The sequence below is a fragment of the Gavialis gangeticus genome, unplaced genomic scaffold (assembly GCF_001723915.1).
Source record: "Gavialis gangeticus isolate Ggan-Ray unplaced genomic scaffold, GavGan_comp1, whole genome shotgun sequence".
In the NCBI taxonomy this organism is placed as follows: Eukaryota; Metazoa; Chordata; order Crocodylia; family Gavialidae; genus Gavialis; species Gavialis gangeticus.
This window is the reverse complement of record NW_017728993.1, coordinates 14,315,860-14,327,833: the sequence shown is the minus strand read 5'-3', so window position 1 is coordinate 14,327,833 and position 11,974 is coordinate 14,315,860. Positions and strand designations below refer to the sequence as shown.

At 53.1% G+C, this 11,974-nt stretch overlaps 1 protein-coding gene across 1 annotated transcript in view; it reads left to right on the top strand.

Annotated features, from left to right (window-relative positions):
* Positions 1-11,974, top strand: part of PCSK9 (proprotein convertase subtilisin/kexin type 9) — a 25,136-nt gene that overhangs the window by 271 nt on the left and 12,891 nt on the right. Inside the window, exons 2-6 of the mRNA XM_019501238.1 lie at positions 1-186; positions 2,143-2,334; positions 6,272-6,395; positions 7,210-7,343; positions 9,698-9,839. The exon at positions 1-186 is cut by the window's left edge and continues 7 nt beyond it. Of these exons, the coding sequence (XP_019356783.1) occupies positions 1-186; positions 2,143-2,334; positions 6,272-6,395; positions 7,210-7,343; positions 9,698-9,839 (778 nt within the window). The remainder of the gene's footprint in view (positions 187-2,142; positions 2,335-6,271; positions 6,396-7,209; positions 7,344-9,697; positions 9,840-11,974) is intronic.

Below are 11,974 nucleotides of genomic sequence, written 5' to 3'. Positions count from 1 at the left end.
CGCTCCCCTCAGGCACCGCGGGGCATGGGCTGGCGCCGCGCCGTGCTCCTGCTGCTGGCGCTGGGCAGCGCGCCGGCCGCGGCCCACGGGGATGGGGACGAGCTGGGGTTGTCCTTTCCCTCCGAGGAGGGAGACAGCACGGAGCCCGGGAGGCAGAGCGCCGCCGCCTTCCGCCGCTGCACCAAGGTGGGTACAAGCTTGGCGGTCCGCAGGGGGCAGGGCTGTGGCGGCGGTTTCACACTCTGGGCCCCCCTCGGAAAATGCCAGCTCAGACCTTTCCCTCCTTTTGTGACCCTGGGAAAGTACTAGAGCAATTCTTCTGTTGCAGAGAGGTCGGCAGGACCCCAGTTTTAACTCCCTGGGCTCCTTGCCCAGGTCTCTGGCTGTATCTCGTGTCATGCTTGCACGCCCAGCAGTGCTAACATTGCCTCGGCACCCTGCGGCCCCGGTGAGGGCATCTCGAGGCACCCCGGTTGAGCACTGCTCACTGGTCTAGATGGACAAGGAGGACGGCGTGGCGGATCCTGACTTGGAAGCCCCCTGGGAGCTACTGATGGTGCTGAGACACCTCTGGGGGTTTTGGGCAGCCACAGCTGGAAACTGAGATGGATGCCTGCAACGCAGCTGCTGTGGTTGCTCTGGGTGTCCCCTCCCAAGTGTCTTGCAACGGCCCAGAGGGAGTCTGCAAGTCCCCAGTTAGGTGCCCTGGGCGTGGGAGGGCGTGCTGGTGGGGTGAGGCACATCCGGGGCGGGCCTGGCCTGTGGCCCTCACTGGCTGCAGCTCGGATAGGCGAGTGCAGACTTTGACTGGTTCCCCACTCAAGCTGTAGGACCGATCCTGGTATTCCTGGAAGCAGGATTTGGGTCCTGGTTGTCCGGCCCTCCAGAGCCTCAGTGCATGGTAGGAGGTGGCAAGAGTTTTTGGAAGGGGGGTGAGACTCCTTTCTCTGACAGCTCGGGAGGATTCGGCATCTGGCAGGTGAGTCTTGGAGCTGATGGGCATGAGGACTGTGGCAGGAGGGCTGCTGGCTTGCCCCGTGATGGGGAGGTTTCTCTGCTTGGCTGGCCAGGGCTAGGTGGGTCCCTCCCCCGCTCAAGCCTCCTGCCTGCTTCTGTCTTGCCTCTTCCCCTGTGCCTCCCTCAGCGATGATTTGTGTCTCCACGCGGCTTCTGGCAGGGGTGAGATGTTGCCCAGGCAGAGGGCAGCTGCTGTGAGGGTGCCTATCCATGAAGCTGAGAGAGAAGCAGAGCTAGCTCCTGTTGAGCTCTGCTGGGCAGTGGGATGTACCGCTCCCAGTGACTTTGGGGGGGACTGCCACAGCTCGGTGCTTCCACTTGGGGGTAGCAGGTGCAGGGCGGTCACCCAGTTACCAGCTCCGGTGATTCAGGACTGAAAGGGTCTTGAAATCCCAGCTCCTTGTGATCGTGCGAGACTCCCTAGTGTTTTCCAAGTCAACTTCTAGCCCTCGTGCCTGTGATGGAGGGGGAGAGGAGGCAAATGTAAAAGAGGGAAAGCAAATGAAAAGTATTCCAAAGGCCGTTTTAAAAGCTTTTACAATGTTTAAGCTGTTTTCATGACTTCAGTGGCTTGAACTATGCTGTGCAAAGCCTTGAGTGGGCCAGTCAGCTCCTTCCCGATTATGTTCAGTTCGTGCCACAAAGCAAATGCTGCTGAGCTGATTAAAGCAGCAGCTCCGGTCCACAGCTAGCTTCCAGCGGAGGATTGTGGCTGCACGCCTACGTTACAGAAATGGGGGACTCCTCCCTAGCTTGCTCCTGCGACCGTTGGCTGAGGGCAAGTGAGACTCGGGGGTATGCGAACCCCAAGCCTTTGGGCTTGGGTCTGCTCGTAGGATGCCCGCCGATGGATTTGGAAGTATCTGAAGCCCCAGGCTGAAAAGTCTGGGGTGGAAGATACTTGCCAGTTGCAGCACCACATATGGTGTTTGAATGATTAAACGTTGCTCAGTCAAAAGGATTCAGAACTGATCTGGCTAATTTGACCTGGAACATGAAATATTTTCCAAAATTAAAAAAAAAAAAAAAGCAGCTGTAGTCCACAGTGCTGCAGCCTGGATTAGAAAGGGAAGCTTTGCTTTTACTTGCTTTTGCACGCAGCTACTTCTGCTTGTTTAAACCCAGGATGCCTGGAGAATTCCGGGGCACTACATAGTGGTACTGAAGGAGGAAACCCATAAGTCGCAGACAGGGAGAACCGTCCAGAGGCTGCAGGCCAGAGCAGCGAAGCATGGCCATCTCACCAAAATCCTGCACATCTTTCAGGAGCTCTTCCAGGGCTTTGTCGTTAAGATGAGCAGCGACATGCTGGATATGGTAAGGTGATGTTGCACGCCCGGGTTTTCTGCCTGTGGAGGTTTTGTTTCCTGCTGTTGCTGTTCAGAGGCATTGGGTGCAGGGCAGGTGTGGAGAAGAGGGCCTTTTTTTGCAGCAGGTACAGGTTGAGGCAAAAAATTCTCAGGCTTCAAGGCAGGCAATTAGGAAGACAGTAACAGGACGCGGCCTGGAGAATCTCAGTCTGCTTCTACAGAGACTGAACATGTCTGGAGTTGGGAGAGGAAGGATTAAAATAACAATCTCCCCATCCACTTGTTTGCAAGGTTTATCAACCCTCATGCTTCAGGGCACTAATTAATCCCTGCCAGATGGAGATTAGGCAGAAACTTTCCCTGTGGGTGGGTTATTTCATAACTGGCCACACAAGGGTTTTTGTATCTTCTGCTGAAGCATCTGGTCCTAGCCACCGTCAGAAAGAGGCAGTGACCTAGGGTGTGATCCAGGCAGCAAATCCTGCCTCCTTTGATTAATTTGCCGGCATTGGTTTTGTGTACTTGGGCTCCGATGCTTTGTGCAGCATCCTGCTGATGTCTGAAGCATGGAGGAGAGGCTGGACCTGTAGAAAGAATAAAGAATTCAGATCAGGACTCCAAAGTGATGCAGATCTCAAGGGAAAGAGTGTGTTTTCTTTGATATCTTTCCACCCGCCCACAAGGCTGGATGCAAACTTGTCGCTGCTGGTTGTATGTCTTAAGAGCACGTGGGAGTGACTTGCACTTAAGCTGATGCAATGCACTGCCACTTTCCAAAGGAAGATCTTTGAGAAGAACATACTCTTGCCACGGGAGATACAGGTTAGTTGCTGTTCAGCTTTGTGGTTTCACTTGACTGGCCTGTTTTAGACTCACTGGGCCGTGTGAAAGTCCCATGTCTTTGCAGGATTGGGACAAGCATTTTATGGTTGCAGCCACAGACATCGGCAGATACTCAGCCTGTTGGCCACTCTCCGTCTCCCCAAAGCCATATGCAGATGCACTGTCAGGGTTGTGTCCACAGCACAGTGTGTTGAGATTGAGTCCTGAGGTCTCCCGGGGAAGCTTTCCCACTCCTCTATTGTAAACTGCATTAACTGAACCTCATGGTGCCTATCCCACGTTGGGGGGGAACTGAGGCACAGGCGTTTGTCTTTTCAAGCAATGTAAACCACTGCAATGGAACTGGGAACAGAACATGAATCTCCTAGTACCCCTGGGCACATCTACACATGCATTTGATCTGGGATCAGTTTACTCATGAGTAAACCACTCGTGAGTAAATGCTCCCGGGTAGGCGCCTACACACGTAGGGAAGCAGGAGCAGATTTGTGGATAATGGCAGCAAACTGTTCCCACTTCCTGGGGCCCCAGCTGGGACATTACCAGGGATCCAGGTTTCCCGTTTCCCACTGAAAAATGGAGTAAAACATGGATTTCTCCCTTAACTGGAGGAAAATGTGGGTTTTGCAGTTTTGCAACGAGCTCTCTGCAGGCTGTCAGAGTTGCAGTCTGCAGGGGGCTGCAAGGGAGTGGGAGGAGGGCAGTCAGGCAGGGGATGCCATGGGCATGAATATGCCCATGGCAGCCTGGAGAGCAGCTCCCTCAGGTAATGGGGGTGGATTGAGGCTCCCATAGGGAGGGAGGGAGTTGGGCAGGGCTGGGGCTGCGAGTTCTGCACTGCCCTGGCGACATGTCCTTTGTATGTGGTGGCGGTGCTGGGTTGTGCCCCAAGCTGCTGCCATGCATGCGGGGGTGCATCATCAGGGCAGCATGGAGCTTGCAGCAGCAAGCAGCTTTCCTGTGTGGCTCCATTCTGCCATGCAGCGCCAGGTCACACCTGCCAGGCTGTGGGGGCCCTGGGGGAGGACAGCAGGGTGGGAGCCTGAGCCTGCAGTGGGCAGCGTGCACCTGCCCCACACACAGATCTGGGGGGCGTGGGTTCCCCCTGCTCCCCGGGAGTGTACGCAGTGGCGGGGAGCCAGTGTGAGCACGGAGCTGGGTGGGGAACAGGCTGGGGAGCTTGTTCCCTGCTCAGCTTAGCAAGCATGGAGCTGAGTGCTCAACAAGCTGGGGAGCTTTTTTCCCAATCAGCTCCATGAGTGTGGAGCTGGGTGGGGAACAGGATGAGGAACAAGTTCCCCAGCCTCCACCAGCAGGGAGCTCCCAGCACCAGCTCTGCACCAGGGGGCCAGCACTGGGAGTCCCTTATTTCCCAGCCTGAGCTCTGCGGTCACGGGGCTTGGACTGGGAGACCCTTACCTCCTAGCAGCACTCTGTGGTCATGGGGCCAGTGCTGGGAGATCCTGGCTCTGGGAAATAAGGTGCTCTCAGCCTCCTACTCCCCAATTGTGATGGCGGAATGGGGGGCTTGGAGCTCCCTGCTGCCAGGGCAGGGGGACATAGTCCCCTCACTAGCTCCAGTGGCAGCTGGCAGGGAGCAGTCTTCCACCTACTAGTGGACGACTGACTGGGAGCAGATTTGCTCCCGATCAGGTGTCTATACGAGCGCTACGGCTCCATTACTAAACAAAAATAAATTTGCTACTTGCATTTTCAGGTAGCAAATTTACTTGCGATTAGTGAGGTTTACCATGTAGTAAGCATATGCGCATGTAGACACACAGGCTTACTTTGCAGTAAACTGCGTTACTGTGCAGTTAAGTGTCTCATGTAGACGTGCCCCCCGTGTCTTAACTACAAGTCCATCCTCCAAGGGACTCTCTTGCCCTTCAAGAGCAGGTAGCACTGGTGAGCCCTGAATGGAGATGCATCCAGCACTGCTTATGGGAAGGCAACATCATCCTGGTTGGTACCTGTTCTTGGCATGGCTAGAAGAGGGGGGGGTGGGGGAAAGCTGCAGGATCAATCCCTGGCTTATCCATGTCCACCACAAGGCAGCGGAAGACCCTGACCCCTTCTCACTTATGTTTAACCTGTAGGTGCACATGTGCTCGGAGCTCCTCAGTGGCTCTGGGAAATATGTCCTGGTGTTGGGGAGATTCAACCAGTCAGGAACAGGCAAACTGTTATGAGCACTGCCAAACTTTTCCTGGATTATCATTAGGGATATAAAATAAAAAAAAAGGTCTGAGCAAGAGACCAGAGGCAGCTTTGTGGCCACTGTGTGGTCCAGGATCAGGTTTTTGTCCCTCTTGCAAGGTTTCTGTGGCTCAGATATAGGATGGATTTAAACAGCCCTGGGTTTTGTGTCTAACCAACACCTCCTTTTGGACTGAGAGCCTCCAGGGATCAGGCTGTGGTCTTCCCTGGCACAGCTCCTGTGACAACCATGGACCCACACCAGCTCACACCTATGGAGAACTGGGTCCCTAACAGGCAGCTGTGTCTGGGACTGATTTCATGTTTCACCCCTCCTTGGGCATAACATCTCATCATTTGGGGCCTCACTCAGCTCCTCCTCACTGAGCACTCCCAGCTGCATTCATTTTCTGTGGCACAGGATTAGGCCCCAAGGTACACATCCTGAAAGGCTTTTTAGTAATTCTTGTAGTGGCCAGACCCTGGCAGCCCTCGTCCCCCTGCGTTAACCTGTGGCAGGTTAGGCACTTTGCCCTGTAGTTGTGTGACCACGTCGATAGTGTGGTTTTACGACTGGGTTAGACAAGAACTTGCATGGGCTGGTCTGGACAGAGATGATCCTGCCTCCAGCAGGGGGTCAGACTAGATGTGATCTCTGGAGGTCCCTTCCAGCCCTACTTTTCTGTGATTTCAAGTGCTCAATGCCCACTGATCAAAGAGCAGTGGCATCAATGTGCATTAGGCACCTAGCTACCTTTGAGGATCTGGAAATAAATCACCTCTCTGGCAGGCGTGGGCTTTGCTTGCCCACAGGGACGAGGCTGCTACACAAAGTGCCTGCCATTCTTCCTCATCTGGCTCAGACAATGCGCATGTCTCTCCATGATGCTTCTTTTGTGCAGGCGCTGAGACTGCCGCACGTCGATTACATTGAGGAGGACTCCTACGTGTTTGCTCAGAGCATCCCCTGGAACCTGGACAGGATCATCCTGGCACAGCACAAGGCTGATGAATACGACCCTCCCAGTAAGAGCTGCTTACATCCCCAGTGTGAATTGGCTATAAAGGGATGTTATATCCGTGGGGTGTCTGCTGATTTCTGGGGCAGGGTTGAGTCATCCAAGTGCTCGTGGGGAAGATAGAAAACCTGGCCAGAGGTCAAAGTGCAGAAGGAGGGAGGGAGACTATGGCCCCCACCCTGACCTGGAGGGACTCGCTCTTCCACCTGAGTTTTGCAGGTTTGGCAGGTCTTGAGGGAATGTAGCTGGCCAGGGACAGGCCAGGCAGCTCTCTGTGCCATCCTCCCTGCGCCTAGGATTAAATTGGCCCTGGGCAGGGCTGGTTGGCATGGTCTGGAGTGCAGCTCAAGGTCCACTGTGTTTTCTCCAGCAGTTCAGAAGCTTCTTCCTTGCTCCACTGGGAAGGGGGAGCTAAGGATAGAAGAAGTCACAGGCCTGCTTCTCCAAGACCCCTTGCTTAAAGAGTTCCTTTGGCAATCACTGGAAACTCAGTGCATAGGGAGTTTGCAGCTTCAGGCTCTGTCTTGACATCAGATGAGTTGAGTGTGCAGCACTGTTTTGTCTGAAAAACTTGAATTTGCCTGAAAGAAATAGTAAACATTTTTATTGATTTAAATTTAAGCACTTAAGAATTTAAATGAAAAAAAAAAAGGTCACTGGCCCAAAAGACTGATTTCAGGCAGGTGGATTTGGCTGTCAGCACTGGTGTAGAAGAGAGCACTGCCTGGAGTATCTGTGACAGCGCTGGGCTGATGCGAGCTCTCCAGGCTGTAGTCGTGCTCCGTGGGCACTGGCAGCACCATGTTATGTGTCTCTGGCAGATAAAGGAGACCTGGTCGAGGTTTACCTGCTGGATACCAGTATCCAGAGCAATCATCGGGAAATCGAGGGCAGAGCATTCGTGACTGACTTCGAGAACGTCCTGGAGGAGGATGGCACACGCTTTCACAGGCAGGCGAGTGAGACAGCAGCCTGCGCCTGGAGCCGGAGGGCTGCTCGAAAATGCTCCACCCAACCTGTTTTTGAGTGGATTTTGGTGTGTTTGACCGGGCAGCATTTTTCACAAGGAAGGTCTGCACTGTGGGGAAGAGCTGTAGCTCAGTTGCTTCATGCCTTTGTCCTCTTCTGAGGGCCACATTCTCACACTGGCCTTCATTCCCCGCCCCCCAACACCATAAGACACCAGCTGCCCTGTCCAAGATGGTGCATCCAAGATGGTGAGAGATGTAGTCTGAACAGGGAGCCTAGCCTGGTGAGGAGAAAGAGAGGGGGGCACCTGCACTACAGTTTCCATGAAGCTTTACAGCAGGATTTCCCTATCAAAGCCTTTGGCCTTTCAGGCATTTTTTGAGTTATGGCTGAATACCTGTTTTCAGCAGTGGGCAGGGGTGACCTATTTTCTGCCAGGCCCTAGTCATAGTATCAGGGAGGCTCATGGAGTGACTCTCTATGTCAGTGTTTCTCAACCTTTTAAGTAGCAAGTACCCCCTCACTTCTGACAATGTTAATAAGTACCCCAACATGCAATTTTCCAGGGAATTTTATATTTGCAGACTAATGTGTGCCATACATTGGGAGAATGGCTGCGTATATAAGGCTGTGATATGACAGATATCTGATCTGGTGTGGGTAGGGTTGCCACCTTTTGTACCAGGGGTGCACAACTCAAGTATGTACCTGGGCTAGAGGTGATGTTGGCCAAAGCTAGGAGGGCTGAACACCAAATTATTACTAAGGAATTAAATTTTTTTAATTGCACCAAATTTTTTGCCATAGTTTTGAGAGGAAAAGAGGGCGAGAGAGTGTTGGGTACCTGCGTACCCCCTGCCTGTGTCTCATGTACCCCCAGGGGTACACATAGCACAGGTTGAGAAACTATGCTCTACACCCCTGTCTGCACCAGGTCGTCCTGCTGTGTTCAGTCCAGGCCCCCACACGGCTCAGCTCTCCAAGCCTCACCTCCAAGTAGCGCTGGCATGGAGAGAACCTGTCACATTCAACACCTTTGACAGAGCTTGTACAACCCACTTTGATTTACCCTCACACCAGAGCCATTCAGTTCACAAGGAGACTGCTGCAACCCTTGACAGAAGCTGGGGAACTGTCCATTTTAACCCTCAGTGAGAAGTCTTGTGTGGAAGCAGCTTCTTGGCCTTTGTGATATGCCCCGAAAACTTCTGGAGCATGCTGCATCGGGCTGCTGGATCACTTGAGTTTTACCCTCGACCTCTGCCACTGATTTGCTGTATAGTCTTGGGCAAGTCCTTTAACATCTCTGTACCTCAGTTTGCATCTCTGTTACAGAGAAGTAATACCTACTTTACAAGGTGCCTCAAGGCATGTGATGAGTGAGGGAACTAGGGTTTGTATAGAGATTTGATCCATCACTGCATTACTTCAGCATTATGGCATGAACCCAGTGGTGAATCAGACCAATCCGATGAACAGCAGCTGTTCAGTTGCACTTATCATCCTGGTGCTTGGGATCCTCCCCTTAGAGGGGATCCTTGGGCGGCCTTTTTGAAGGGACAGGATCCCTTGTGGGGAATAAAACAAACCTGCAGTGAGTAGAGGGGCCCAACTGCAAGAGTCCATTCACACCTTGCTCTGTTACTGCCTCTCTTTGGTATGACTGCCTGCGGCCAGGCGTAGCACATCCACGGGGTAGCCACGGTGGAGAAGACCTGCATCTCAGCTTCACCAGAGGTGGGAAGAGGGGCACACAGATGGCTGGCTGTTCGGATAACGGGCATCCAGAGTTTTAATCACTAAAGCAGACAAAGAGCTTTGGATGGGATAAAGCCTCATGCTTCATGGTTTAAGCCTCTAAGACAGATTAGGCTCAGACCCTTGTGGGGAAGCAGCTTCTCTTAGCTCTGCTTACTGGGGTTTTCTTGCACTTCCCGAGAAGCAGCTGGCACCGGCCACTGTTGGAGGCCTGGGCTGTGTGGCTGTCCCAGTGGGCAGCTCATCTGTTAGGTAGCAGATGATTTTTCCCCCTGTGGCAGCTGAGTCAGCTTTAGGTCTTCACCGAATTCAGACCCCCCGAGTGGTATGTCGCTGCTGCCCCACTGAAACGTCGTAGCCTAGATGGGGTGTGCTGGAATAAAAATAGTGCTTGAATAAACGGAGCCTGAAAATAACAGGGAATGCCCCCAAGTAACTGGCTGTTGCACTCAGCAGAAGCATTGCACCAGCGATGATACCTGTTGGTGAGAGTGTTGCAGGAGTGGGCCCTGTGTGTGTCCGTGCATGTGATGGCTTGGGAAGGCCTCTGCTTCCCCAACTGACTTCCTCTCTCTCTGGCAGGCCAATAAGTGTGAGAGCCATGGAACCCACATGGCTGGCGTGGTGAGTGGGCGGGATGCCGGCGTGGCCACGGGGGCCAGCGTTCGCAGCCTGCGGGTGCTGAACTGCCAAGGCAAGGGCACTGTCAGCGGGATCCTCATAGGTGAGTGATGACCCTCACCCTGATTAGTGGGTTGCTGGGCCTGGTTGTGACCTCAGTCAGCACCCCCTAAATTAGTCCCTTTGTACTTAGATGCGATCTGCTCAGTGCCAGGAGCTGGGGCACTGCCTGCTCCCCAGAGAGCATGGGCTTCCCATGCTGGCAGGGAGAAGCTGGCTTGGGGATACATAGGGTGACCATATGGGACAATGCGAAATCCAGGACACTGCCCCCCTCCCTTTAAGTTAGCAGTGCTGCTGCAATCAGAGGGGGGTGGGTGGCCTGGTGCAGCTCTGGTATTACTGTTCAGGCAGCTAAGGGAGTCAATGGCCTGTTAGTGACCCATTGTTCTTTACTTCACAGATATTCACAGTCATTTCCCCTTTTTAACGGTCATTCCATTCATTCAGCTAACCTACTTTAGGGCAATTTTGCTGTCTGCTAGGACTTCCTGTTTCACAGCTCATGCTGCTCTGCCTCCCTGCTCCATGTCTGGGATGCTTATTTTAATTTTCACCCGCCAGCTGGGACTGTCCTTCACAATTTGGGATTATCCCAGCCAAACTGGGTATGGTCACCCAGGTGGGGATACATAGATTGATAGATGTTAGGGTTGGAAGACACCTCAGTAGGTCATCGAGTTTGACCCCCTGCCATGGGCAGGAAAGAGTGCTGGGGTCAGACGACCCCAGCTAGGTGCTTGTCCAGTCTCTTCTTGAAGACCCCCAGGGTAGGGGAGAGCACCACCTCCCTTGGGAGCCTATTCCAGATTCTGGCAACCCTTACTGTGAAGAAGTTGTTTCTAATGTCCAACTTGAACCTGCCTGCTGTCAATTTGTGGCCATTGTTCCTGGTTATTTCAGGGGGTGCCCTAGTAAATAGAGCATCTCCCATTCCTTGCTGCCCTCCCCTGATGAATTCATAGGCAGCCACAAGATCACCTCTCAGCCTTCTCTTGCAAAGGCTGAAGAGATCCAGGTCCCTCAGTCTCTCCTGGTAGGACCTTGCCTGCAGGCCTCTGACCATATGAGTGGCCTCCTCTGAGCCCTCTCAAGGTTCTCCGTATCCCTCTTGAAGTGCGGTGCCCAAAACTGGATGCAGTACTGCAACTGCGGCCTGACCAGTGCTGCATAGAGGCGAAGCATCACCTCCCCAGACCTGTTCATTATGCATCTGCTAATACATGATAAAATGCAGTTAGCTTTGTTGCTCACTTCATCACATTGACGACTGTGATCAACTATGACACCGAGATCCCTTTCTGCTGCTGAGAAGGTTGTCCCCCCGCCTGTAAGTGCAGTGGTGGTTCTTTTTGCCCAGGTGCAGCACTTTGCACTTGTCTTTGTTGAACTGCATCCTATTTTGTTTGGCCCATTTTTCCAACCTGTCCAGGTCTGCCTGGATCCATTCCCTGCCCTCTGGTGTGTTAACTTTGCCCCACAATTTGGTGTCATCTGCAAACTTGGACAGGGTGCTCTCCATGCACTCGTCCAAGTCACTGGTGAAGACATTGAATAGCACTGGTCCAAGGACCGAGCCTTGTGGGACTGCACTGCCCACATCTTTCCAGGTCGATATCGACCTGTGCACCACCACTCTCTGGGGGCGACCCCTAAGCCAATTTGCCACCCCCCGGACTGTGTAATCATCTACATCACAGCCGGTCAGTTTATTTACGAGAACAGAATGAGATACCATATCGAAAGCCTTCTTAAAGTCTAGGTAGAGGACATCTACTTCAACTCCTGCATCTAAGCATTTTGTGACCTGGTCATACAAAGAAACAAGGTTAGTCAGGTAGGATCTACCTGCAATCAATACCTGCTGATTTCCTTTCAGCATCATTTCCCCTGCTGGGCTCCCACAAATGTGATCCTTAATGATTTTTTCCAGTGTTTTCCCAAGGGTAGAGGTGAGACTAACTGGCCTATAGTTTCCTGGTTCCTCCCTCCTCCTCTTCTTGAAAATAGGGACCACGCTGGCCCTTTTCCAGTCCTCTGGGACCTGACCAGAGCACCGTGAGTGCTCGAACAGCCGTGCTAATGGCTCTGCTGTGACACTGGCCAATTTCTTCAGCACCCTTGGATGGAGCTCATCCAGCCCCTCCAAGTGTCCCTTCACTAAGTCTGTGCTAACAG